Below are 27,904 nucleotides of genomic sequence, written 5' to 3'. Positions count from 1 at the left end.
AGTCGCTTGAGTGTTCGCTTGAGGTGCTTGTGTCGCAGGATCGAACCACCTCGGTGGATCCATTCAACTGATTGGATTTTTTTCACGTTCTAACTGGTCAGAGCCCGTGGTATGTGTTTTCCTGTCTGTGGGAAAGTGCATATAAAAGATCCCTTGCTGTATTAGAACAAATGTAGGGGATTTCCTCTGACTACGAGTCAGAATTACCATGTTTGACATCCAAGAATCGATGTTGTGCTCTAGTGGCGTCGTTAAACAAAACAAACAAACTTTTCACATACAGTATCTTTTAAATTTCTTTAATTGTTTTTAATTATTTTTATTAAATACATGCGATTTGTTTTTTTTTTTTTTTTTTTTTTTTTTTTTTTTTTTTTTAGTCATGATTCGCTGAATCATCAGACTATGCTGTTTATCTAGGAATAAATTTGTTTTGTTTTTAATTTTAAACGGTTTTCAGCTGCCTTTATTGGTGTCTGGTCTCAAATTAGTGGTCCCGAAAATATTCAGCATCTTAATCAGGGCGGAACGCTGGCACCCACGCACCATGATCAAGCTTACCATAGGCAGGTAACTCCAAATTAAGTTATAGTTAGCGCAGTTACGGTCTCACTACACAGATCACTTCCGGGTGAGAGTTGATTGATCACGGACGGTCCACTATAGTTCCTAATTGTGACACACGTTATGGTTCACATATTCACTTCTAGGAAATGATGAAGAATTAAAACAATATGTATGTTTAATGGTAAGCCTTCTGGCTGTATTTTGTCCATGTTGTTGTGTAATATTGTGCATTGATCTTTTGGGATATGGCTATATAGCGCAGGAGACAGCCGAAGTGAATCGGTTAATGAACCACCTGTTCGGACCGGTACTTCAGCCAGATGCGGTCATATAGCAAAAAAATGAGACGGAAATGTTCTCAATTTTGGAGTGAAAATAAATGCTTATACAATGTATGTTTGCAATGGTGTATGTTGTTACTGCAAATGAGAACCCATTCTATTGGCAATCCTCATTTGAAGTTGGGCAATTTAACATGTGTTTCAATGGCAGATGACATCTGTGTAGTGAGACCTTAACTTCAAATTAAATTTGCTATTGGCAAGTACCTCCAAATTAAATTTACAAATAGCAGGTAACTCAAAATTTAATTTATTATTGGCAAGTAACTTCAAATTAAATTATATTTAGCAGTTAACTTCAAATTAAGTTTACTATTGGCAGGTAAGTCCAAATTAAATTTAATATTAGCAGATAACTCAAGATTAAATTTATTAGTGGCAAGTAGCATCAAATTAAATTTACTATTGGTAGGTATCCCTAATTAAATTTGATTTACTATTGGTAGGTAAGTCCAAATTAAATTTATAACTGGCACGTAACTTTAAATTAAATTAACTTCAAATTAAATTTACTGTTAGTAGGTAACTTCAAATTAAATTTACTATTGGAAAGTAACTTTAAATTAAATTAATTTTAAATTAAATTTAATATTGGTCTTTCCATATTTTCTTATTACCAGATCATCCTGATAATAAAATAATATTTTATTTTCAGTTTGACCTAAGTTACAAAAGCCCTTAGAAGCATAAACGAATATTAATGTTGTAATTTTAATTTATTCAGAACCACCCTTTTCTACATAGCCAGCCTGGTTGTCTTTATTTCTTCTCTGTATAACGTTACTACTGCCTGTATTGGTGAAACTGCAAATTCTACCATTAGTCAAGTGAGTATATTAGAACACTATATGATTTGGCGTTGGATACCATTTATCTTACAACTCGTTGTTTTACAAAACGCATCTATAAGAGAAAAAATCTAGCTGGATACGTTTTTCACGTTATTACGTTATGAGTGTTATCTGACTGACACAGGTTTAGGTCTATTCTAGCCCCCCTCCCCCCCCCCCCCGATCCGCCTCTATATCTGCTATATTCCGTCCCATCCTCCTACAAAGTTATTAATTTCAGTAAAGAAAAGTAAAAGCGTTTTAGAAATTAAACAACAACAACAACAAAAACCCCACAAAAACCAACAAAACCAACTATTTTTGTGTGCAAGTTACAAAAAAAATCGTCTCAGAAATAAATAATTTGTAGTAAATTCCATAGTATGAAAAAGGCGTTCCCCCCGTGTGTGTGTGGTGTGTGTGTGTGTGGGGGGGGGGGGGGTATAGTTAGCTCGTGATTCTGATATAGTTTAATTCCATAATGCTCTAAAATACATCTCCGAGGTGCTAATTTTTCACACACTGTTCCAGGCCCTCCTCTCACCAGCAGGCCATACAGTGAAACTCATCTAAACCGGACACCCTCTGGATCAAGTAAAAAGTCCGATTGTAAGACATGTCCGGTTTAGAGAGGTTCTCTTATGTACAGATATTTAAAAAGGGCCCATGAAAACGTCCGGTTTTGCGGGGATTACAGTTTACAGAGGGTCCGGTTTTGAGAGGTTTCACTGTGTGTGTGTGTATATATATATATATATATATATATATATATATATATATATATATATATATATATAGTGGGTTTTTTTTAGCGAAACATATTTTTTTTGACCTGCAATTTACCAGCAGGCCAGGTTACATTTTATTTCGAGCGCTGTCTTTCCATTAAGACAGCAGTATTTACCAACACAACAGCAAAACACGAAAAACAGCAACGAGAAATGGAAGAAAGGGAGGAAATGTTTTATTTAATGACGCACTCAACACATTTTATTTACGGTTATATGGCGTCGGACATATGGTTAAGGACCACACAGATATTGAAGAGGAAACCCACTGTCGCCACTTCATGGGCTACTCTTTTCGATTGGCAGCAAGGGATCTTTTATATGCACCATTCCATAGACAGGATAGCACATACCACGGCCTTTGATGTACCAGTCGTGGTGCATTGGCCGAAGCGAGAAATAGCCCAAATGGGCCCACTGACGGGGATCAATCCCAAACCGCAAAGTGCGAGGTGCACCCAACTTTTGATAGCGAAGTGAACACCACAAGTCCTGTGATTGGTTATAAATGTGAGTGTGTTGGTTGTAAAAAATAATAGTTTCATCTGGGTAAAAAAAAATTGCAATTTTATTTCATCTAGTACCAATGAAGTAGCCTTGTGCTTGAAACATATGGGGTACCTGTAAAAAAAAAAGCCCAAATTTTGTGCGAAACTAGGGCATAGACGCTACCCGATCGGGGCATCACCCCCATCCCAAAGTGTAAGACCGCGCGTTTATTGTCGGTTGATACGTTGGCAGGTAGCGAGAGCTATTGTCTCACCACTGGGCTATGTCTCGCCCACCAACGAGAAATGGGGTCCCAGGGCTGGAGCAACTCTTTAAAAAAGATAGAAATATTTGGTCAAAATGAGCTTGCCTGAAATCTTTTCATCAGATATTTCCAATATTCTAACCAAAATATTAGTTGTAATCCATGTAAACATATGTAGTGATTTGTTTGCAACCCAGTATAGCCATTTGGCAGTAATGCTAATAGGAATAAATGCTCTCATTCAGATTCGGGCTGGGTTTTTTTTTTTTTTAATTCAGTCAAAAATCAGTCTGCATACCCCCTCCCACCCCCACTCCCTACAAAAATTGGAGTCCGTACACCTAGATGACTTAATTGAGCGCAGGAGAAGAATGTACGCATAGGGGAACGATATTATAAAAAGTATATTTTTTAGTTTAAAAGCACTTTTGTTTTGTCTAGCTGGGTTATTTCAGACCAGGTACGATCTTGACATTTGAAGATTTTCTCTGATCGGCCAGTTTAAGCTCGGTGGCTGATAACTGAAATATACCTACGTAGTTTTGGTTTTGCAGATAAATGGATCCGAGTTTTGCTGTTGGGAAAACGAGGTTGGCGAGCAAGTCTTTAAAGTGTTGTTAATAGATCTAGGCATCAGCCTCTTGGTGGGCCTGGCATTTGACGTCACCAGCGCCATTTTAGCCAAATGCAGAATGCTTTTCAAGGTAAACCTTTCTGGATGGCTGATTATCCGCTATTAAAAATAAAGTGCTGTGAATATATATTAAGCCTCTTTCTTCATAGCTAATATCCGCTATTCATAAATCCAAATATTCTATCCAACATTATTTTAAATTGGTCTAGTAGCAACCATTCGCTAACCCGTTGAATATATTTCGTATAGCATACAGACACATAAAATAATTTATATACATGCATTTAGTAGGCCCACTAACCACAGTTTAAATTTTGTGTATAACTTCTAACCTACAAAGAAGCAAAAAAGGGGTCATGTTTGGTAGTAGAGTACAGTCAGTCATTGTTTGACCAATGTTTTCCATCACAAGATTGAATAATATGGTGTGTTTTGGAGAGTGTTGCCATTATTCTTTAAGTACAGTCAGTCATTATTTGACCATTGTTTTCCATCACAAGATTGAATAATAAGGTGTGTTTGGAGAGTTTTGCCATTATTCTTGTAAGTAAAACGCATGTTTAAAGCCGAGAGCTGGATTGGTTGATTGGTTTTGTTAATGTTATTTCAGTTTGTTTTGTTTTAGTTTCGTATTTTCTATTTTGCTGTCTTGTCGCTTTGTTTAATTCAGTTTGGATATCAAGAATTTGATGTACCTTCCGGTGTCCTTGACCTTATTTATGGCCAGGCGCTGATTTGGTTGGGTCTTTACTTCTCGCCGTTTCTCGCGCTAATTGGAGTTCTGAAACTGATCGTGTTGTTCTACTTCCGCTACGTCATTGCTCGGACGTGTAACGTCCCGCCCGCCAAGGTGTTCCGGGCCTCTAGATCCGGGAACTTCTACATGTTTGTTTTACTGGTCAACTTGTTCGTCTGCGTCTTCCCAATGGCGTATGCTGTCGTGGAGTAAGTCAAATCCAGTAAACGAAATTTATTTGTTAAAATTTGGGTCAAAATTCATCTAACTGGAAATCTAAAACCTTTAAAAGTTTTAAAATAATAATAATAATAATAATAATATGGAAAAAATACATAATTAAAAAGAAAACAAAACAACAACATAAATATGTGTACATAAAATTAAGTTAATCTTTTTTAAAGTGTTTTAATAACACTTTAAAGCGAACAGGTCACAGGCTACATTACACGTCTAGTTCAATAAAACGAATAGTTTTTATAAAGAAAGAAAAAAAGTACAAAACATTCATTTGTTACTAAAACTTATATCGGGCCAAAGTTCTTATACTTGTTTTCCATTTCAATATACCAACGCAAGATTTAACATTCTTTTTTACATGAAATAGCGTATTTTGCCTCTTACGAATATATATATATATATATATTAACATATATATATATATATATATATATATATATATATATATATATATACACTCTTCAAAAAAAAATAAACGCAAAAGGGTACAAATCGGTTATAAATCTCCGATTTTATGTTTCCTACCGGTTCATGATTTGTGAATATAAGGTCATTGCACGTCCCAAACACATTCCCACGGTTACATTCGATAAAACGCAGCTACTGTACAATAAAGTTCCAAAATGTGAATATTCGCAAAAACGCAGCCACGTGCAAACCATGTCACCACTGCACATGCGTTTGTCTGCACGTGCAACATGAACACCGACAGTATAAAAGTGCAGGGTGTTCGCTTGCCTGGCCTCTGTATCTGGCCGACAGTTGACAATCCAGGACATGCCACGTCTCAGTGAACCGCAGAGAAACACGTGCCATCGGCCGACTAGACACAGGCGAATCCAGAACGGCCGTTGCCAGGGCATTCCATGTGTCCCCAAGCACCATCTCCAGACTGTGGGACCGTTACCAGCAACATGGATCAACACGTGACCTCCCTAGATCCGGTCGACCACGGGTCACTACCCCCGGGCAGGACCGCTACATCCGGGTACGCCACCTTCGGGAACGATTGACTACTGCCACCTCCACAGCCGCAGCAATACCAGGTTTGCGCAGGATATCCGACCAGACCGTACGGAACCGCCTACGTGAGGTAGGAATTCGTGCCAGACGTCCAGTTCGAGGTGTCATCTTAACACCACAACACCGTCGACTCCGACTGCAGTGGTGCCAGATTCATCGACAATGGCCTCAAACTGCGATGGAGACAGGTGTGGTTCAGTGACGAGTCCCGATTTCTGCTCCGACGTCATGATGGAAGATGTCGCGTGTATAGGCGTCGTGGTGAACGTTATGCGGCAAACTGCGTGCAGGAAGTGGACAGATTCGGCGGGGGTAGTGTCATGGTTTTGGGCAGCCATCTCACACACTGGCAGAACTGACCTGGTCCACGTGCAGGGCAACCTGAATGCACAGGGCTACATTGACCAGATCCTCCGGCCACACATCGTTCCAGTTATGGCCAACGCCAACGCAGTGTTCCAACATGACAACGCCAGGCCTCACACAGCACGTCTCACAGCGGCTTTCCTACAGAACAACAAACATTAATGTCCTTCCTTGGCCATCGATATCACCGGATTTGAACCCAATTGAGCATCTATGGGACGAGTTGGACCGACGCCTCCGACAGCGACAACCACAGCCCCAGACCCTGCCCGAGCTGGCAGCAGCCTTGCAGGCCGAGTGGGCCACCATCCCCCGGGACGTCATCCGTACTCTGGTTGCTTCAATGGGCAGGCGGTGCCAGGCAGTTGTCAACACACGCGGAGGCCACACCCGGTATTGACTCCAGATGACCTTGACCTTGGTGGTGTGTCCTATCACTTACTCACAATGGACTAGAGTGAATTGTGAACAATCCTGCAACATTTGGTAATTATCGGACTCACCATTCAATAATTAAATCAATTCTCCAAATGTTACGACAATGTGGTTTTGCGTTTCTTCTTTTGAAGAGTATATATATATATATACACACTGGGGCGTAGCCAGTGAGGAAGAAGCGCCGAGGATAATCCAGACCTGTAAAATAAATATCAGGGTCATGGTGAAAATAAAATAAATCTGGGGAACTTCCAGACGAGGCAAGCGCCTCGTCTGCCTCATGCTGGCTACGCCATTGCTATATATCTACTAAATAAATATAAGGGAGTTGTTTAAACATTAGGCTACTATGGTATAACTCTTAGACGTCTGGAACAATTCTTCCCAACCTAGTAGCTGTGGCTAGTTCCTGTTATACACATATACCAAACTAGAAGGCCATCAGCTGAGCTATTTGGTCCGGACTCTTGAACGACTGGCCAATGTTTATGTTTAATCATCGTTTATGCCGAATGAATTTGTCTTTTCACAGAATGCAGCCATCGCAGGATTGCGGACCTTTCAGGGGATTGTTACGAGCCTACTACGTGATCACATCTCGTGTTGGAGGAGTTCCCGATTGGCTGGAAAGCACACTGTTGTATATTAGCACACCAGTCATTATGATACCCGTAATAATTCTCTTACTGTAAGTTTCTGAGGCGTCTTCTTAATGACTGTGAACATTTTGTACATTAATAAAGTTTACAAACTTATCGCGCATCTTCACTTGACAATTAAATAAAACTGCAATTGTATTATTTAGCCTAAAACCTATAGATCTGTTTTAAGAGGGAAGGAAGGAAATGTTTTATTTAATGATGCACTCAACACATTTTATTTACGGTTATATGGCGTCAGACATATGGTTAAAGACCACACAGATATATAGAGAGGAAACCTGCTGTCGCCACTTCATGGGCTACTCTTTTTGATTAGCAGTAAGGGATCTTTTATATGCACCATCCCACAGACAGGATAGTACATACCACGGCCTTTGTTACACCAATTGTGGAGCACTGGCTGGAACGAGAAATAGCCCAATGGGTCCACCGACGGGGATCGATCCCAGACCGACCGCGCATCAAGCGAACGCTTTACCACTGGGCTACGTCCTGCCCCAAATCTGTTTCATTTCAATAATCTATTTATTTCATTATTTAACCTAAAAGTCTATATTTCATTTGGATCATTATTTATTTCATTATTTAACCTAAAAGTCTATATTTCATTTGGATCATTATTTATTCATGCTTATTTCAAATTGAGCTTGGAACACAGTGCACCTAGCAAGACCTTCAACTTAATGTTCGCTTTCATGCAGACTGATACATATTTGATGATTTCATTAATTGCCTTGGTATGTGTAGTAAAATGGAATGAATGAATGAATGAATGAATGAATGTTTAACGACACCCAGCACGAAAAATACATCGGCTATTGGGTGTCAAACTATGGTAATTCAAAACATTAAGTGTGTCTTAAAATGGTTTCGACCCAATGTTTTGAAATAGTGCTATTGGTCTAACTTTTGAAATTAGACAGAGCATGAAATAATATGAAAAATACTAAGGGTATGACTGGAATTATGTATAAAACGTTACAATTATGCAATAATAGTAGTAGTATCATTTTATTCAAATATTTAGTCTTTAAAAAGAATTATAAAAATAGGAAACAAAATCAACTAAATTCCGGTTATGGCGTTTCGGCCCCTAATGAAATACTTGACAAAATTATATATGTATATTGTATGTAAATAAGCCAAAACCATGTTCATAAGTGTACGAGACAGGAAGCGGGGAGGGGGGGGGGGGGGGCAAAAGACCCCCCTCCCAGTGCTGGATCAAAAATTATTCAGATATCCGGGTAAAATGTGCTTAACTGAGACCTTTTTACCATGTAGATCCATCATTCTACCCTCAACATTAGTTGTAATCCATGTAACAATGCGTACAGTGATTCGTTTGTAACCCTATATACTTAGCTGTTCAGTCATAATGCTAATATGATTAAATGTTATTATCTAGTTTTGAGCATTTTCGTTTAATTCGAGAAAAATCCAGCCTAACCCCCAACAAAAATGGGAGCCCTGACGTCTGTGACCATATTGACTCCAGCTAGTACAGTATATGCTACATACCCATCGCTGCACTGTGAAATTTAATTGGTCTATAGTTACATTGCACTATTAAATTTAATTGGTCTATAGTTACATTGCATTATTAATTGACCTGTAGTTGCATGGTTGTATAGTGTTTCAAGATTATTTTGGATAATGAATTAAAAGATATTTATGTTATTTATATGTTTGCCCGACTAGCGGCTAATAGTTGGTTTACAAACATTCTTATTAATTAGTTAAATCGTAATTTTTGACTGTGGGTATCCGCAGGACCGCTTGGTGATCAAATATCACAGGCGTTGATACACAAAAACATTCAACGCTGCAACGCATACCATAGGTGGTCATATTTTCAAAAACTAATTGCCATTTTGCTCCTAAATTTTGCACACCTTCATAATATAATGTTGTAGTACTTACTGCTTAAGTTATGCACTTACTATGTTGTTGAAGTCTAAGGACTCATCTGGGAGCATATAGTTGAACACAAATGGAATCCCTCATCTAGTTATATTAAGTGAAATATTGAATATGAAGTGATTTCACGATTATGCATGTATGTTAATTTATGTGGATTTTGTTTTTCAAGGTTGATAATATTTTACTACGTGGCAAAATATGGATCTTATAAAGCTTTGACAAAATCCTTGAGGAACCAGTTAAGATTTGTAAGTTTATAAATTTTACCAAATCAGTTTGCTAATTTAAAATACTGGCTTTAATTTATTATTTTAAGACCACTGGAATAATTTAACTAGGGCAATTTTAAATACATACTTTTGTTTAAAACAGAAAGTTTAAGAAACCCAATATAATAATGTATAAATTTATTGTATTGTATTTTATTGTATTTTGGTGTGGTGTAGTGTAGTGTAGTCCAAGTGTAGTGTAAATAAAAACGGTTTGTTTTGTTTAACGACACCACTAGACCACATTGATTTAATCATTGGCTGATGGATTCAAACATTTAAGTCTGATACGTGGTCATCAGAAGAAACCCGCTAAAAATGTTCCATGAGCACAGCAAGAGATCTTTTATATGCACTGCCCTACAGACAGGACAACACATACCATAGCCTTTCATATACAACTCGTGGTGGACTGGTTGGAACAGGAATGAAATTTTTTGAACGGATAATTCTATTTATGAATCAGTCTGATGAATGCCTGACGAGAGAAAGAGAGAGAGAGAGAGAGAGAGAGAGAGAGAGAGAGAGAGAGAGAGAGAGAGAGAGCGAGCAGTATATCATTCAATCAACGATTTCATACATTAAATTAGCGCTAAGCAAAATATGAATCATTTATTAACATACATGTACATTATATACAATTCTATATTTATACAATTTAAATTTTTTACATTGTTGAATGATTTTATTCACAGGAAAGACGCGTTGAGAAAAGAAAAGTATTTGCCAGAGCAAGAGCAGTGCATAGTGGGTAACCGTAATTCAGCACATCACATGGAATATCCAGCACTCCCAGCTCCCATTCTGCACAATTCTTCCCAACATGTAATCATGTCCTAATGGTGACCAAAGTATGTTTTCCTTTCGTACAACAGACCGCCATATACTAGTACATTATACTCCTTAGTCATCCTTAAAAGGGTGAAAAGTGAGCCAAAGCCATGATGTCATTCCATTCCTTTGACCGAAAAGCCCAAGAAACCAAGTACAGACGTCTGCTATTGCGTGTATTTGTTAATTTCGAAAGCTCTGGCATCCCCCCCCCCCCCCCCCCTTATAATCAGCTACATTATGTAATGTGCCAGTCAAATGGGAAACGCACTCATAATGCCGTCAGGATTACATTATGAATTAATGTGCCAGATCAAATGGGAAACGCACTCATTCGGCAGTTCGTTCAAAATAGTGCCGTCAGGACGAAAGAAGAAAATATAAAGTGTTTTGGAAGTAACAAAAAAAAAAAAATTGTGCGCAAGTTACAAAACAATCGGCTCAGAAATAAGTAACGTGTAGTAAATTCCATAATATGAAAAAAAGGGCGTTCTCAGTGGGACGGATCATAGTCTACTTTGTGATAATTATTTTACACAAAAAAAGCTTAAAGGGACACGCCCTAGTTGTTAACCATTACGCCGTTGTTTTTCGCTATTAAACCCATTTTCTCACAAATAAAATTGCACTTTACTTACATTTTATTATTTAGAATATACATTTCCATTTACTTGAAATGTTTTTTGGTAATCCTGGTGTTTGTAATACTACAAAATGCATTTTTTGTATTTCTTAAAAACGCACGCGCGTCTGAGAAAAAACGTTGAGCAGACAAGGTCTAATCTATTTTTAGAGGGGATCTTCCCATTTCAACGTCACAGACGTTGATATACCACGTGACCGTTATCATTTTAGTTCGGTTTGTTTTCTCGTGCATGGTTCGCGCAATCAACATCCGATTTGTTATCGTTTGCTTGTCGTTCATTTGTGAGGTTTTCCTTCACAGTTCGTGAAAATTTTCATTAACAATAAAGTTCAGACAAGTAAGTATCTCAATACAAAACGTTACAAACCCTTAAAACAAATAAGTCTTATGATATCTGGAGAGGACAGAACAGTTGGAACATGCCCAGGAGAGGTGAAAGGAACGCACCCCAAGTCTGTGTGCACTCTGGGAAATTTGTCGTGACATAGGCATTTCTGTGCTTCGAGAGACATCTACCGGTGACATCAGAATACTAACTTTCAAAATTATGTCAAGTTATTGGGTCACGGGGATTCCCATGGTATTTATCGATATAAAACCTACTTTTTCACTCTATTTTATAAAAACGTGATCTAAGTGTGTTACAGTTTTGTAGATTAACCAAAATTATAATTAATTTTCGCGGGCTGAAACTAAGGCGTGCGACTTTAAATCTGACGAAAATTTTAAAAATCACATCCCTAACTGAAAGTTTCGTGATACCCCAACAGCAATAAAACATTAGAGTTTAGGCTTTTTTGTTTTCTTTTATATTTGTCGTTTTAGGCGAGTGAGGGTGTGTCTGGTCGATCTTCGTTTCCTACCCTCTCTCTATATACATGAACAACGGCTATAGCATTGCGCGTATCGGTGTTCCATCTACTTGAATTAATCATACACATATATCCGCAAACCAGTACCCGAACGCCCGTGATCTGAACTGGTACGAGAATAGCGGACTACATGGCAACGGAAAGAAGAAAGAAATGTTTTATTTAACGACGCACTCAACACATTTTATTTACGGTTATATGTCGTCAGACATATGGTTAAGGACCACACAGAGTTTTGAGAGGAAACCCGCTGTCGCCACTACATGGGCTACTCTTTCCGATTAGCAGCAAGGGATCTTTTATTTGCGCTCCCACAGGCAGGATAGCACAAACTATGGCCTTTGTTGAACCAGTTATGGATCACTGGTTGGTGCAAGTGGTTTACACCTACCATTGAGCCTTGCGGAGAACTCACTCAGGGTTTGGAGTCTGTATCTGGATTAAAAATCCGAACCCAGTACCTATCAGCCTGTAGACCGATGGCCTAACCATGACACCACCGAGGCCGGTACATAGCAACGGATGAAATCGTAATGTTGTCTCGTCTCAATCCGCTATTCTCGTACGACGCACTCGTATCGTGTGGCTTCGCCTTTAAGCAAACGAGCTTCCATTTGTAGAAGCGACCGACGTGTTCAGAGTGAATAATGTTCAGCAATATTAGCATTGCACTTTCTGCAATCCGACTGAAATCAGCTCCACTGGTAGATTGGCACTTTCTGCAATCTAGGATTTAATTTATGTAGTCTATATATTGTTTGCTGCTAAAACGGAATATCCATGTAACTTTATTTGATCCTTGTACTTGTAAGAGGAGAAGTCAATTTTAAAAATGTAAAGTAGGGGTGAGACATACAGAAAGAGAAGAACAGATGCACTACCAACGAATTTTCTAACAGAAAATTACTGCCATTGCAAGTTTGTAACTATAGCCCCAGTGTTCTCTGAATCATCCGTAGTAGGCTAACATTGATGTACATATACGTGTGCGATTCAAAATGAATGGGGAAAACATTTCTTCGCTTATTTAAGACGAATCTGCTTTATATATTGCAGGCGACACGATGCACCAGCGGGAAGCGTAAGACGATGAGAAAATGGCATACACACAGATGTTTAACACCAGTCTAATATGGTGATTGACTCTTACTGTACCGCAACCATCTCGACGAGTCGATGACGGAAACATTTTTCTTCTTTTTTCTTATTAACGACACCACTAGAGCATATTAATATATTAATCATCGGCTAATGGAAATTACACATTTGGTAATTTTTAGAGAAAAAAAATTTCCATTACGGTTTTTTTAACAACACCACCTAGAGCGTATTGATTTATTAATCATCGGCTAATAGATATCAAACATTTGGTAATTTTGACATATATAGTCTTAAAGAGAAAACCCGCTACATTTTTTCATTAGTAGCAAGGGATCTTTTTATATGTACCATTCCACAGACAGGGAAGCACATACCATGGTCTTTGATGTACCAGTCGTGGTGCACTGGCTGGAACAAGAAATAACCCAATGAGCCCACCGACGCGGATCGATCCGAAACCGACCCCACATAAAGTCAGCACTTTACCACTGGGCTACGCCCCCCCCCCCCCCCCATTTTTTTTTTTTTTACATCTTCATTAAATCTCAGTAAGCATATTCCTACATTTAGTACGATTGTAATCCATAAAGTAGCAACATCGATTTCAAACAGATTGGCGCAATCGATCATTTTCATTTTCATTTTAACATATTTTCGTGCTTCTATCCAATTAAGGTTCAAGCACCAAATCGATAATTGGGCCGAATTTACTAAATAAGCCTACAGTTGTTTTAGCATTGTAAATGTTATAGAATGAATGAATGAATGAATGTTTAACAACACCCCAGCACGAAAAATACATCGGCTATTGGGTGTCAAACTATGGTAATGCAAACAAATAAAGTGATGATCAACATCAATATAAAAATTCAAGATTTAAATAAAAACAGTATAAAGAACTGTGCAAAATACAAATATCACAGATAGATACTGACTTTTACTCAAAATGTGTGCTGTATTGGCCATTCTCAAAGAGAACGTTACACCCCTGCACCACGGTGAGGTTACAGCACGCGCAGTGGTGTAAATGTTATAGTTACACATGTGCAAGTCTAAAACGGGCTGTAAATTCGACCTATAATTATTATACTTTGTTGGCTTTCATTGGTTAAATCTCCTAGGGCAACATCACTTTTGATGGACCGGTGAGACCGTCTCGGGGCAATACCACGATTATGTGACTGGTTTTTCGACCAATAAGAATACAGATATATTCTCATTATGTAATAATATGGTATGTGTCAAAACAGCTATTCTCCCAATAGTCACTGCCTACCTAACGGCGATTCATTTTTGTCTACCCAGAGAAGTTCTATATTTTAACCACCCTCGTTACTGTTGGCTACTTACGGTCCTGGGCCCGGTAACACAAAGCACTCGTAACACTTACGTCAGACGTACAACACACATTATGTATGGTTTACGTCTGACGTAAGTGTTACGAGTGCTTTATGTTACCGGGCCCTGGAGCCATTTTCTGGACCTTCTGACAATGATTCCTTGAGACCCAGGGAACAAACATTGTTCACTAGGCTTTTCAACTTGTTCATATTATCTTGAAATGTTTGTTTAGCCACATAGCGGGCATCTTGATATTTTATTATAGATATACAGAAATATTTGTTTTAAATGGCCACACAGCGGCAATCTTGATAGTTTGTTATAGATATTCAGAAATATTTTGTTTTAAATAAACACACAGCGGCAGTCTTGATAGTTTGTTTTAAATAGCCACACAGCGGCAATCTTGATAATTTGTTATAGACATTCAAATGTTTGTTTTAAATAGCCACACAGCGGCAATCTTGATAGTTCGTTACAGATATTCAGAAATGTTTGTTTTAAATAGCCACAGCGGCAATCTTGATAGTTTGTTACAGATATTCAGAAATGTTTGTTTTAAATAGCCACACAGCGGCAATCTTGATAGTTTGTTATAGATATTAAGAAATATTTTGTTTTAAATAAACACACAGCGGCAATCTTGATAGTTTGTTTTAAATAGCCACACAGCGGCAATCTTGATAATTTGTTATAGACCTTCAAATGTTTGTTTTAAATAGCCACACAGCGGCAATCTTGATAGTTCGTTACAGATATTCAGAAATGTTTGTTTTAAATAGCCACAGCGGCAATCTTGATAGTTTGTTACAGATATTCAGAAATGTTTGTTTTAAATAGCCACACAGCGGCAATCTTGATAGTTTGTTATAGATATTCAGAAATGTTTTATAGATATTCAGAAATGTTTGATTTAAATAGCCACACAGCGGCAATCTTGATAATTTGTTATAGATATTTAGAAATGTTTTATTTAAATAGCCACACAGCGGCAATTTTTATAGTTTGTTATAGATATTCAGAAATGTTTGTTTTAAATAACCACACAGCGGCAATCTTGATAGTTTGTTATTGATATTCAGATATGTCTGTTTTAAATAGCCACACAGCGGCAATCTTGATAGTTTGTTATAGATATTCAGAGATGTCTGTCTTAAATAGCCACACAGCGGCAATCTTGATAGTTTGTTATAGATATTCAGAGATGTGTGTTTTAAATAACCACACAGCGGCTATCTTTATAGTTTGTTATAGATATTCAGAAATGTTTGTTTAGCCACAAGAGCACAGTGATTAACTAATCATCGGCTATTGGATGTCAAACATTTGATAATTCTGACACATAGTCATCAGAGGAAACCCGCTACATTTTTCCACTGGCAGCCAGGTATCTTATATATGCACCTTCCCACAGACAGGAAATCACATACCGCGGCCTTTGACCAGTTGTGGTGCAATGGTTGGAATTTCGAAATTCAATGAAAACAATAAATATCCCTTTGAGCAGGGAGAGGTCGACCCCTCTCCGCTAAATAACCGCCGGAAGCAAGGAGGGAGGATGTACTGCCATCACCCCCCCACCCCCCCACCCCCACCTCTAAAGCTGGAGGGGCTGGAGTATGCGTTTACCCCCCCCCCCCCGAAAGGCATCTAAATATGGATTTGAATTATTAGTTCACAAGAATGCAGCTCATACTCATCCTTGTTGCTAAAAAAATACGACCAGTTGATTACATTCTAAATTGCAGTGTATATATACAGTGAAACCTGTCTAAACTGGATCACGTCAGGGACCTAACCAATCTGATTAAAATTAGCTCTACTGGGTCTACCCTGGTAGATCTAACAGCATTGCGTGGACTCGCATGTTCAGGTGACATTTCATCTATAAATAACAATTCAAATATCGACCAATTACACTTCGCCGTTTATAGCGTTATTCGGGAGCATACAAATTCTAAAAATATCGGGCGAGACTATTTATGCAATAGGCGAACTTGTTGGTCTATTTCAATATTTAAAAAACCCGGGGGAAAGTGCAGTAATAAATTCTGGATTGTATACTAGTATAAACAGATTTTATGGCTATACCATCACGGTTTTTTTTTTTTCGTCTTGAAACGAATTTTATATAAAATTTTATATTGAAATTAGTTTCCGGCATACTTTGTAATTCACCCGAATCATTTCCCGAATGTTTTCAAATTCCTTTCAAATCACTGGCATGATTTTGCAAGTAAGGTTTTGATTGGTCGAATGAAAGGTCAAGTGGACATGAACTCCCAACAGGTTGCTGTTAGATCCACATATAATAGTGGAGTTAATTTTAATTAGATTCGGACCTAACATATATCCTATTTAGACAGGTTCCGGTGTTTAGAGGGTAGTATTTTAGAATTTATGAAATTTGGCCAGTTTTGACAGAATTCAGATTTGTTCAGGGTCCGGTTTAAACCGATTTCACTGTATATAAATAACACTATTGCCGGGATCTTCCGACGTCTGTGCTCTGCACACGCGCCTGATGATGTGTTTTAAAAGCAAACTTTCATATTGCCAATTCCAGAAAAAATTATCACTAAAAACCATCGTATTTTTATTACAAAAATTATTCTCAATATCCTTATTTTCATCCAAAAGAACAAAAGTATGTACACGACCAGGATATGGTAAAACATAATACATCAATTTAGACAACAACGGCATCATATGTCGGGAAATAGCATCTACGAGTCTACTATAAAAAAAATTAAAAGTTGTATTCGAATGTCAGAATTCCGATATAACTACTACTGTGCCAAAATGATAATGGCATCGTCTGAAATCAGCATACAATAAACTAGTTACGGTATTGTAACGGAAACTTTCGCCTACGTCTCGGTTACAGAAGACCGTGTCGATGTCAGCGCTACGTTATCGTATGTAACAATAAACATGCCCTAAAATATATCATGTTTTTATATGTGAACACACAAAGCTGAAGCAGAAGGAATATTGCTCGACGTAAAGTGAAAATCGACTGTTGGAAAGTTGAAGTGCTCCCTTATCACGTCCGTAGGAACCAGGGACCCGAGTTCCCTTTACCACACACTAGGCGCTCAAAACATGTACTTTTTTGTCCTAATATATATTATACCTCTATCACAGCAATGTGCTTGCATAGCTTATACATTACACAAACACACACACACGCGCACATTCATACACCCTTCACACACCGTTCCCACGGGCCTGCTTTCTGTAATATAGCTTAATTTGGAGGCTATTGTTGTCTTGAATCTTAAAACCTTAAAGCACTTATACCTTTTCAACTGTATATATGCATAATTGTAGATTTTAAAATGTGATGCAATTTTTAGGCTTGGTAAAACAAAAAATGTGTACTCAAATGGGTACATAGCGTATAACCAGAACAAATATGTACCCAACTGAAGTTTTTTTTTTTTAACGTCACCACTAAAGCACATTGAGTCTTTAATCATTGGCTATTGGATGTCACACATTTGGTTATTTTGACAGTCTTAGAGAGGAAACCGGGTACATTTTCCGATTAGCAGGAAGGGATCTTTTATATATGTGCTGAGTCTTTAATCATTGGCTATTGGATGTCACACATTTGGTTATTTTGACAGTCTTAGAGAGGAAACCGGGTACATTTTCCGATTAGCAGGAAGGGATCTTTTATATATGTGCTAACCTAAGACCTTTTTACCAAGTATTTTCCCTCAAAATTAGTTGTAATCCATATACAAATTTGTAATAATTCGTTGTAATCCATGTACAAATTTGTAATAATTATGTACAAATTTGTAATAATTCGTTTGCAGCCCTATGTAACTGGCAGTAATGCTAATGCAAAAGCCAGCCTGCCCCTCTACAAAAATGGGAGCCTGTACGCCTATGGATATTTTGCACCTGCCCATAGATAGGACAGTACATACCACAGTCTCTGTTGTACCATCAATTTTAGGTTACTTTCCCAGATTTAACAAAATCACTTCTCGTAACCTAAGCTACAAAAAGCAACACTAGAAATTAGGATACAGTATACCATGACCTTTGATGTACCAGTCGAGGGGCACTTTTTAGGATAAGAAAATAGGCCTATAATTTTAGGTTACTTTTCCAGCTGTAATGCTGGATTTTTTTTTTTTTAACAAGCATTCTGAGAGTACTGCTAAAGCAATACATGTCCCCTTTCGGGGATAGAACTCAAAAATGGATTAATTGCCATGAAAATCAAGCTTGACACCTATAACTACAATTATAGCTATACACACAATTCCTGCTCCATATCTTGAGGCATTGCCAAAAAATAGTCCGAAAAACTATACGAGAGCACTCAACACCAGTCACTAGTGTTGGAAATCAGCTGACATTTTGGGGAGAGACGTAGCCCAGGGGTAAAGCCCTCCCTCGATGCGAGATCAGTCTAGGATCAATCCCCGTCAGTGGGCCCATTGGGCTATTTCTCGTTCCAGCCAGTGAACCTCAACTGGTATATCAAAGGCCGTGGTACGTACTACCCTGTCTGTTGGATGGTGCATATAAAAGATCCCTTGCTGCTTATTGACAAGAGCAGCCCGTAAAGTGGCGACAGCAGGTTTCCTCTCTCAATATCTGTATGGTCATTAACCATATGTCTGACGCCATATAACCGTAAATAAAATGTGTCGAGTGCGTCGTTAAATAAAACATTTCTTTCTTTCTCTTTCTGTTGGCATTTCATTCATCATCGGTTATCACTTTCCACCAACCTATCGGATTTCAATTATACAATCAGTTAGAATTATATGAACATAAGACCGGCCTTGGTGGCCGATGATTAACTAATCAATGTGATCTAGTGATATTGTTAAATAAAACTAACTTTTAACTTTGGAACACACTTATACTGAACAACATTAAGTACGGGCCTGTAGAAAGTTACAGTTAAAGTTTGTTTAACACCACTACTAGAGAACATTGATTAATTAATCATCAGCTATTGGATGTCAAACATTTGGTAAGACGTCATCTTTTATATGTACTTCCCCACAGACAGGAAAGCACATACCAGGGCCTTTGATCAGTTGTGGTGCACTGGTTGGAATGATAAAAAAACCCCAATCAGTTGAATGGATCCAGTGGTGGTTCAATCCTGCGATGCAAGCACCTCAAACGAGCATTCCACCGACTAAGCTAAATCCCATCTCCTTCATGAAAACAAAGCCCAAATCTAACATATTTACATTGTTTCCATTATATAAACTACATGTACATTTACAGTTAACATTTTCCCATACAAACCGATTATGGACTTTTTATAACTGATCATCACGTAGTTTGTTTTGTTTAACGACACCACTAGAGCACACTGATTTATTAATCATCGGCTACTGGATGTCAAACATATGGTCATTTTGACACAGTCATAGAGATGAAACCCACTACGTATTTCCCGTTAGTAGCAAGGGATCTTTTATATACACCATCCCACAGACAGGATAGCACATACCACGGCCTTTGATACACCAGTCGTGGTGCACTGGCTAGAGCGAGAAATAGTCCAATAGGCCCACCGATGGGGATTGATCCTAGACCGACCGCGCATCAAGCGAGCGTTTTCCCACTGGGCTACGTCCCGCCCCACCAATGAATTTTCGATTAGCATTGATCATTGGAACAGCACTAGAACAGACAGACAGACAGACAGACAGATGAAACCTATAATCCCCTCCTGTTGGACTGGTAGGGGACTAAAATAATTACATGTTTGTGTGACAAATATGAGCGTATGTTTTTCCTTGGAGAATTTCTTCTCTCACAAACCTAGTGAAATATTTCAGTTTACACATTCCATTGATGACGTGTCCTTGACAAAAGCTCGCGTCTGGTGTAATGTTCCTTCCATTGTACAGCACCTTAACATAATGGCGGTCTTTCTGGCCAACTTGAGAGTACAACTCGAATACAATTCGGCTTGCAAGGTGCGGCCATTTTCCATCATGAATTCCAAGAGTAACTGCCAATGGAGTTATGGTCGTATCATGGCCTGAAAATAAGGAAAACTTGACCTTTGTTCTATTTTTTATGCTCAAATTCATTTGTTCAAGTACCTTCGCTAAAAAAGGATGCATCGTCACTTGTGAGTAGCGCTGATACGACTTTAAATTATTTAACTTCACGCCATAACCGTCCAACAAATCCCACAACTCTGCTATGACCCAAGGCTGAATGCACTTCCTGTTACTGTTGCATGGCAACGGTTTAACCTTGTTACAGGCATAACCCATAAACACATCCATCATGGCCCACATTGTGGGAAGTTGCTGTGGCTTCAGTCCAAACACATTACCGATATACTTCTGCAGTCTGAAGAGTCTGGTGTTGTTTCTGTTGAATTGTAGAGACTCTACATTGACAGTTTCCTTCAGTCTGTGTAACGCAGGGCAACTGCAGGATGAGTGGACAAACCTCTCGTCACAGAACAGGTTTGAAGTCTGTTCTATGTTCAGCTCGTTGAGATAAAATCGTGGAAGAAAGCTGTATAAGAAGGCAATGGAACTTTGATATGTCCTGGAATAGAGAGTGCTCACAACATGAACCTGTTCACCACGAAAAGACTCTCCAAAGAGTCTCCATTTCCTGACGTATTTCTCATGGAAGTGAAACCCGTTCAGCACGTGCTGCATCGATCCTGAAGGCATCAGCTCTGAGGGGCCGCACAGTTTGCGCTGAGGATAGAGCAACCAGCGAAAAAATGGACTGTTTGGGTTCTGCCTCCTTTCATTGGTCTTCATCGCTCCAATGAAAGACCTGATCAGATTGTTACTCTTGGCAGCGTTGTCGAACTTGCAGCTCAGTTGAGGATTGTGATGGTTCGTGAAGCTGTACATCGGGGAACGAGTACCATGGCGGATCATTACCTGTACGTTAACCAGCCTGTAACCAGGGGGAGCCTCTCCTGTGAAAAAGAACACAAAATATATTAGGAAAGGAAAGGAATGTTTGTTTATCAACACCTCAATCAGGGTTGGAAAAATCTCGTGCCAGGACTACCAGATTCCTAAACAGGCCAACCAGTTTCACCCATGCTGTAAGTCCGGCAGGCTACTAAACAAAAACAAAAATTTTAAAAAGAAATGAAAATCATATTCCGAAATTTTAAAATTAAATCCGAAACAATTAAAAGTGGTCTCGTCTTGAGTAAAATATCTGAAGTATCTAAAAGTAAAAACCATTCACTTACTTAAAGTTTGTTTTGTTTAACAACACCACTAGAGCACACTGATTTATTAATCATCAGCTATTGGAAGTCAAACATTTGGAAATTTGACATATAGTCTCTGGCAAGCCGGGGGTTACATAATACTTACCATGTCACGTCAGTAATTAGTCTTAGAACTGAAGAAACAAACACAATGTTCTGTAATAATATCCATCCCAGTAAGCCAGCAATAAGTATATATCATTTTTCAATACAAAATAAACCACCATTGTCAAAGTGTTCAAATAACTGTATTATGTTTTGTCCATACATTAACTCACTCACATAAATGATTATCAGAGCATTTTCTTAGTTAATTCGTCCTTTTGTTACTGGCCTGTACCTCTGGTTCCTGATCGGCAGGTGTATAATTGGAAGGTCACCAGTCAAGGTGTCTAGACACAAAACAATACACAGGGTATTATGGGATAACCTACCACCCCCAAATTGGTAATGGATTTTATCAGCCGTCTTGCTTTATTACTGTAAATAATTTTGTAAAACACTTATTTAACTTTAAGTAGACTTTCAAGGGATGTCATTAATAGCTGACTCCCAGCGATTTTTCGCCGGCTATCGAATCAATTGTCGCCGGGTATCGAACTTCCAATAAACAATGCTTGTCGACTTTCTGTTGATTAATGGCCACCTATAATTTGATTTTCACCTGCTATTTTTATTTTTAATGACATCACTGCTTTCCCATTTAAAATCACAAAACTGACCAATTATGTAGTCCCAAAGAAAAGAAAATTATCACTTGGGTATTGTGAGTGGTCGTTTTTTGCTCCAACGTACCCTACCAAAAGGCCTAATAATATGCATTTTTTCTTTGGATTGTTTAAGACAGAAAATTGTTGCAAATTGAAATATATTTAGTTAAATAATTTATTATATTATAAAGTCATTTAAGTTGTTTTACAAGTCAGGTTGATGAAAGTGCCTTGCCTTGTCGTAAATGACTGCGTTTGTTTACACTGCACATACAGGAGTTGGTCGCATGTAAAATAATTTTGTATATTGATTTTGCATTATTTACAATGTAGCCGATAGAAAGACCCGTTTAATAATACCAGAAATAAAAAAAGGTGACGTGAACGGTAGCATCCATGCTAGCTTTTAATATATGACCGGTACTTATCTTTGCTATACAAATCGGAAAACACAGGTTTAATGGACATCTTCAAAGACGTACCAATCCGATCAAAACTCTTTTGCCTATTTAATTTAGTATTAATCAGAAACAGTCCACTTTTGTAAGGTAACAGATCACAACATTTGATAAGGCTAACTCATTAATACTGTAGTTGTAAAAACAAAAAAAGGAATTGAATTAATTAGTGGCTTCTGTAGCCTACGCAAATCAGTGAAGTCTCGATTAGTTCATAACTGTTAGCCTACAAAGCTTACGTGAGGTCTCGAAAAGGGCAAGCGTGTAACTTTCTACTTTCTTTAAAAAAGAAATGAAATTTAGACAAAGAGAATTCAAAAGTAGACAGAATAATAAACAGAAGGAAAAGAAATGATAATAGGTATGTAGGAATAGGCCTAGGTCTCGTTTACAACAACAACAAAAAAAGAGTTGTTTTTATGTGTATTATTGTTCTTTTTTTTATATTTAAAAAAACCCCCAAAAAACTTCATTTAAATATTTGTATTTCAGCCAGACATTAATGAATGTACATCTGTTATTTATATATGTATATTTGTGTACAATATAGTAACAGTAAGCAATGATCATAGCCGACTGTTAAATTTTTGTTTGTTTCAATACGATTGTTAGAAAGTCACAGACCATGCGACTGGAACATGATTTGACGCACAGTACTCTGTGGCATATTGACCAGATTATTTTTACTCTTGGAACTCTGGCTGCATGCACACACTGGTCTACATGACAACTTGTTTCGCATTTATGATGTGTCTAAAATTAGTTTGTATATTTTTTATCAACAACATTGGGAACGTTCTAGATCAATAACATAACGCTGACTTGATGATAAATAGGGCCGTAGCTAGCAGGGGGCAAGAAAAAATATCCAGAAAGCATTATAGAAACTTAAAGAAAATTCTCTTCTTAACTGTTTAAGGAGTTTTAGATTATTAACTACTCACTTGCCCCCACAAACAAAAAATCCTAGCTACGGCCCTGATAGATGTCATAGCCGTTTGTAACTGGTAGTGGTAGGTCAAATGACGTGTTACAAAATGTTGAGGGAGGAAGAGTGGTTGCATAATTGTTGAATTAAAAATGCCATGTGAATGTCAATGCCACAACCAACACTGTCAATTAAACCAATTGTAGGCCTACATTTAACGAGTTATTTAAAACATAAAAATAATAATATGAGGGATCTAATTCAGTCAGTAGTTCTAATTGAACCACCTCCTCAGAACCAGTGGTTTTCCCCATCCTAACTATCCTAATCATGTTCGCTGTACATGAAATTCAAAACAAGTTGATTCCTACACGTTTAGCTGCACCTCTATCAAACCATCTAACACTGAAAAGGTATCTATAATTGTGTGCATCAAATTATTTGAATAGTACATATTGAAATTAAAAAATCAAATTATCTGCATCAGTGTATGTCATAATTATATTTCTATAGCGCACTGCTCCTGAAGTTTTCGAATAACTCCATTTCTGAAAGGGAAAAGAAGTCGGACTACACTAATGAACCAAACAACATAAAATTAGAAGAAAGAAAACATTACTGGTTTATTGGTTTAATTTTTGCCACAGATGTCTCTGCATTTACACATACTAATTACTTCACAAGTTAATAATGCTTGGTTTTCACCTGCCTTAGCATTTTCATGATTTTTCACTTGCCTAAGCATTTTGAGGTGTGAGATTTTTCACTTGCCACGGTTTTTCAAAAGCCAAGGACTAATATAAATCCTTGATAACATGTTGACCAGGGTCTCCACGAGTACTCGAGTACTCTGACATGGTCGAGTCTAGCAAGACTCTGTTCACAGGACTCGAGTAGTCCTGTAAGGAAGAGCACTTTCATTTAATTATAAAACGGGGCCATATCTCTGACGCCATATAACCATAATTAAAATGTGTTGAGTGCATCGTTAAATAAAACATTTCTTTCTTTAATTATAAAACATTTACATCATTTTGCCATATGCTTGCAGCTGGTTATATTATAGGGCTAATAGAATTTGTGGAATGTAATACAATGGCATGATTTGGCATCCATATTCAGCACTGGAATTAAGATGCATAATGCTATTTTACTTAAATATTCCTTAGTCTCATTATCACCAAGTGTTGGGTACTCAGGTCTGGGTCTCTCTCTGTGGGATGGTACATATCAAAGATCCCTTGCTGCTAATCAAAAAGAGTAGCCCATGAAGTGGCGACAGCAGGTTTCCTCTCTCATTATCTGTGTGGTCCTTCACCATATGTTTTATGCCATATAACCGTAAATAAAATGTGTTGAGTGTGTCGTTAAATAAAACATTTCTTTTTTTCAGGTCCAGGTCTAGTTCGACAAGTCCTCGAATCCCAATATTTTGGACTCGTGGAGGCCCTAATGTTGACAACATACCTTCTTCTCCAGTGGCATTCATTAACGGCACATTGCAATATTCCCTGATTCGAGCGACAGACAAAGATTCGTTAACATCTCGATGTAACAGTCTGTTTCCAAGTGGTGCATGTTTCCTGACAACCGTTCTACGATCAGAGAAGGCTCTAGAAGCCACATGCTCGCCCCAGTCCGGGTTTCGGGTGGAAACCTGTTGAAATCGGTGTCTGTATTTAATACGGGCCACTTGAGGCACACTTCCAGAAGATTCATCATTCAGGAAAATATCTGTAATCAGAAAAGGAAGGGAAAGTCACACAATGACAGGAATGTTTGCGGGGATCACACTGCCCATACCCAAATTAGCTAATTGTTAGATTTTATACAAAGTGCTTACAACATTTAGTATTTCGCTAATAAAATTATGTTTAAATTAGATACTCTACATATCTAAAAAGTAAAGTTTGTTTTATTTAACAACGCCACTAGAGCACATTGATTTTTTATCTTATCATCGGCTATTGGACGTCAAACATATGGTCATTCTGACACTGTTTTTTAGAGGAAACCCACTGTCACCACATAGGCTACTCTTTTACGACAGGCAGCAAGGGATCTTTTATTTGCACTTCCCACAGGCAGGATAGTACAAACCATGGCCTTTGTTGAATGGATCACTGGTCGGTGCAAGTGGTTTACACCTACCCATTGAGCCTCGCAGAGCACTCACTCAGGGTTTGGTGTCGGTATCTGGATTAAAAATCCCATGCCTCGACTGGGACCCAGTACCTACCAGCCTGTAGACCGATGGCCTAATCACTACACCAACAAGGCCGGTCTCTACATATCTGAAAATTGTCAGTATTACAACGGTCATGTATGTCAACGTCACAATGACACACTAAATTAAAAACCTACAATTATGGTAGGCCATTAAAATGTGTTGAAGGAAGAAGGAAATGTTTTATTTAACGACGCACTCAACACATTTTATTTATGGTTATATGGCGTCAGACATATGGTTAAGGACCATACAGATATGTAGAAAGGAAACCTGATGTCGCCACTTCATGGGCTACTCTTTTTCAGTAGCAGCTAGGGATCTTTTATATGCACTATCCCACAGATAGGATAGTAGATACAACGGCCTTTGTTATACCAGTTGTGAAGCACTGGCTGGAATGAAAAATAGCCCACTGGGCCACCGACGGGGATCGATCCTAAACCGACTGCGCATCAAGCGAGCGCTTTACCACTAAAATGTGTTGAGTGCATCATTAAATAAACCATTTACTTCCTTCCATTAGTAGCAAGTTATCTTGTATATACACCATTCCACAGACAGGATAGCACATACCACGGTCTTTGAAATACCAGTCATGATATCAGGCAAGCGCTTTACTGCTGGGCTATATCCTAACCCCATGTTCATCAAGATAAACCGCGAGCACTTGATTTTGTAATATTTGTTTATGCTTGTAAAAGGAAATGTTTTATTTAACGATGCACTCAACACATTTTATTTATGGTTATATGGCGTCGGACATATTGTTAAGGCCCACACTGATATAGAGAGGAAACCCGCTGTCCCCACTTCATAGGCTACTCTTTTCGATTAGCAGCAAGGGATCTTTTATATCCATCATCCCAAAAACAGGATAACACATACCACGGCCTTTGATATACCAGTCTTGGTGCACTGGCTGGAGCGAGAAATAGCCCAATGTGCTTAATAGCCTTATGCTTGCAAGTAATATCTTTAATACTAATACACATACTTACGAAATAATGATGCAGACACCAATATTGTAAACAGTATCAAAATGGCAATTAATTTTAGCTTGTTACATCGACCATTAAATATTCGACAGTATGACATGATCATTCTCTTTAAATGTAGCATGGCTACATTTTAATAATCTTTCAAGCTGAAACAATGTTTTAATATTGAAGGGGGGTTCGGATCGAACTTATGCCAAAATAAATAAATATATTTTCTGACGGTATCAATTTCATAATGGAATATTATATATCAATGGTGAATTGAAGTATACATAAACAAAGATCAGCTGGCATTGACACGATCACGTGACTGAAACTGGCAATGTTGACAGTGCTGTGACGGTAGAAACTTTTAACTGGTACATTCTTAATAACGATTAATTAATGTAATTGATTTCAGTTCAAATACAGTTATTTATAAACAGTGAACACGTGGTCAGTGATAAACGCGACATGTTTCATAAAGGTTTAAATAAATCAACCCGAACATATCTCCTCAAGGTCCAACAAAACTTAAGAACCGGAAACAACGCTATTTTTGTGAGTGATAACTTTCACCTATCGATAATAACGCTCTACAACTTGAGTTTTCTATTGAAGTTTAAATCACAAAAGTTAAAAAGTTTGTTTGGTTAACGACACCATTAACGCACAATGATTAATTCATCATCAGAAAGAAAGAAAGAAATGTTTTATTTAACGACGCACTCAACACATTTTATTTACGGTTATATGGCGTCAGACATATGGTTAAGGACCACACAGATTTTGAGAGGAAACCCGCTGTCGCCACTACATGGGCTACTCTTTCCGTTTAGCAGCAAGGGATCCTTTATTTGCGCTTCCCACAGGCAGGATAGCACAAACCATGGCCTTTGTTGAACCAGTTATGGATCACTGGTCAGTGCAAGTGGTTTACACCTACCCATTGAGCCTTGCGGAGCACTCACTCAGGGTTTGGAGTCG

The 27,904-nt window shown here is 38.1% G+C and overlaps 2 protein-coding genes across 3 annotated transcripts in view; one reads left to right on the top strand and one right to left on the bottom strand.

The window, feature by feature from the left end:
* The window catches only part of LOC121390432 (transmembrane channel-like protein 3), a 24,002-nt gene extending 10,780 nt beyond the window's left edge, over nucleotides 1-13,222 (top strand). Inside the window, exons 11-18 of one of the 2 annotated variants that reach the window (XR_005960211.1) lie at nucleotides 461-570; nucleotides 1,633-1,735; nucleotides 3,835-3,984; nucleotides 4,585-4,859; nucleotides 7,250-7,405; nucleotides 9,472-9,550; nucleotides 10,267-10,422; nucleotides 12,977-13,222. Coding sequence is in view for 1 of the 2 variants with exons in the window: in XM_041522246.1 (XP_041378180.1) it covers nucleotides 461-570; nucleotides 1,633-1,735; nucleotides 3,835-3,984; nucleotides 4,585-4,859; nucleotides 7,250-7,405; nucleotides 9,472-9,550; nucleotides 10,267-10,318; nucleotides 12,977-13,005 (954 nt within the window). In the remaining variant the exon portion in view is untranslated. The remainder of the gene's footprint in view (nucleotides 1-460; nucleotides 571-1,632; nucleotides 1,736-3,834; nucleotides 3,985-4,584; nucleotides 4,860-7,249; nucleotides 7,406-9,471; nucleotides 9,551-10,266; nucleotides 10,423-12,976) is intronic. The other variant, XM_041522246.1, reaches the window with a different exon arrangement.
* Nucleotides 13,223-19,871: 6,649 nt separating this feature from the next.
* On the bottom strand, nucleotides 19,872-27,456 carry LOC121390758 (2-phosphoxylose phosphatase 1-like). Its single transcript, XM_041522666.1, has 3 exons — nucleotides 26,939-27,456; nucleotides 25,178-25,444; nucleotides 19,872-21,308 (listed from the first exon to the last, which is right to left on the bottom strand). The coding sequence occupies exons 1-3, from the start codon at nucleotides 27,057-27,059 to the stop codon at nucleotides 20,110-20,112; spliced, it is 1,587 nt and encodes a 528-aa protein (XP_041378600.1). The 5' UTR covers nucleotides 27,060-27,456; the 3' UTR covers nucleotides 19,872-20,109.
* Nucleotides 27,457-27,904: the final 448 nt, after the last annotated feature.

The sequence above is a fragment of the Gigantopelta aegis genome, chromosome 15, assembly GCF_016097555.1.
Source record: "Gigantopelta aegis isolate Gae_Host chromosome 15, Gae_host_genome, whole genome shotgun sequence".
NCBI classification, from domain to species: Eukaryota; Metazoa; Mollusca; class Gastropoda; order Neomphalida; family Peltospiridae; genus Gigantopelta; species Gigantopelta aegis.
This window is presented reverse-complemented; position numbering and strand designations above follow the sequence as displayed.

What these genes read in the sequence shown, in the direction of transcription:
- LOC121390758 (XM_041522666.1), bottom strand. Translation starts at nt 27,059, where the DNA reads ATGCTACATTTAAAGAGAATGATCATGTCATACTGTCGAATATTTAAT. An exon ending in GGTGTCTGCATCATTATTTC is followed by an intron (nt 25,445 to 26,938) that starts GTAAGTATGTGT and finishes TTCTGATTACAG; the next exon opens with ATATTTTCCTGAATGATGAA. An exon ending in GAATGCCACTGGAGAAGAAG is followed by an intron (nt 21,309 to 25,177) that starts GTATGTTGTCAA and finishes TCTTTTTCACAG; the next exon opens with GAGAGGCTCCCCCTGGTTAC.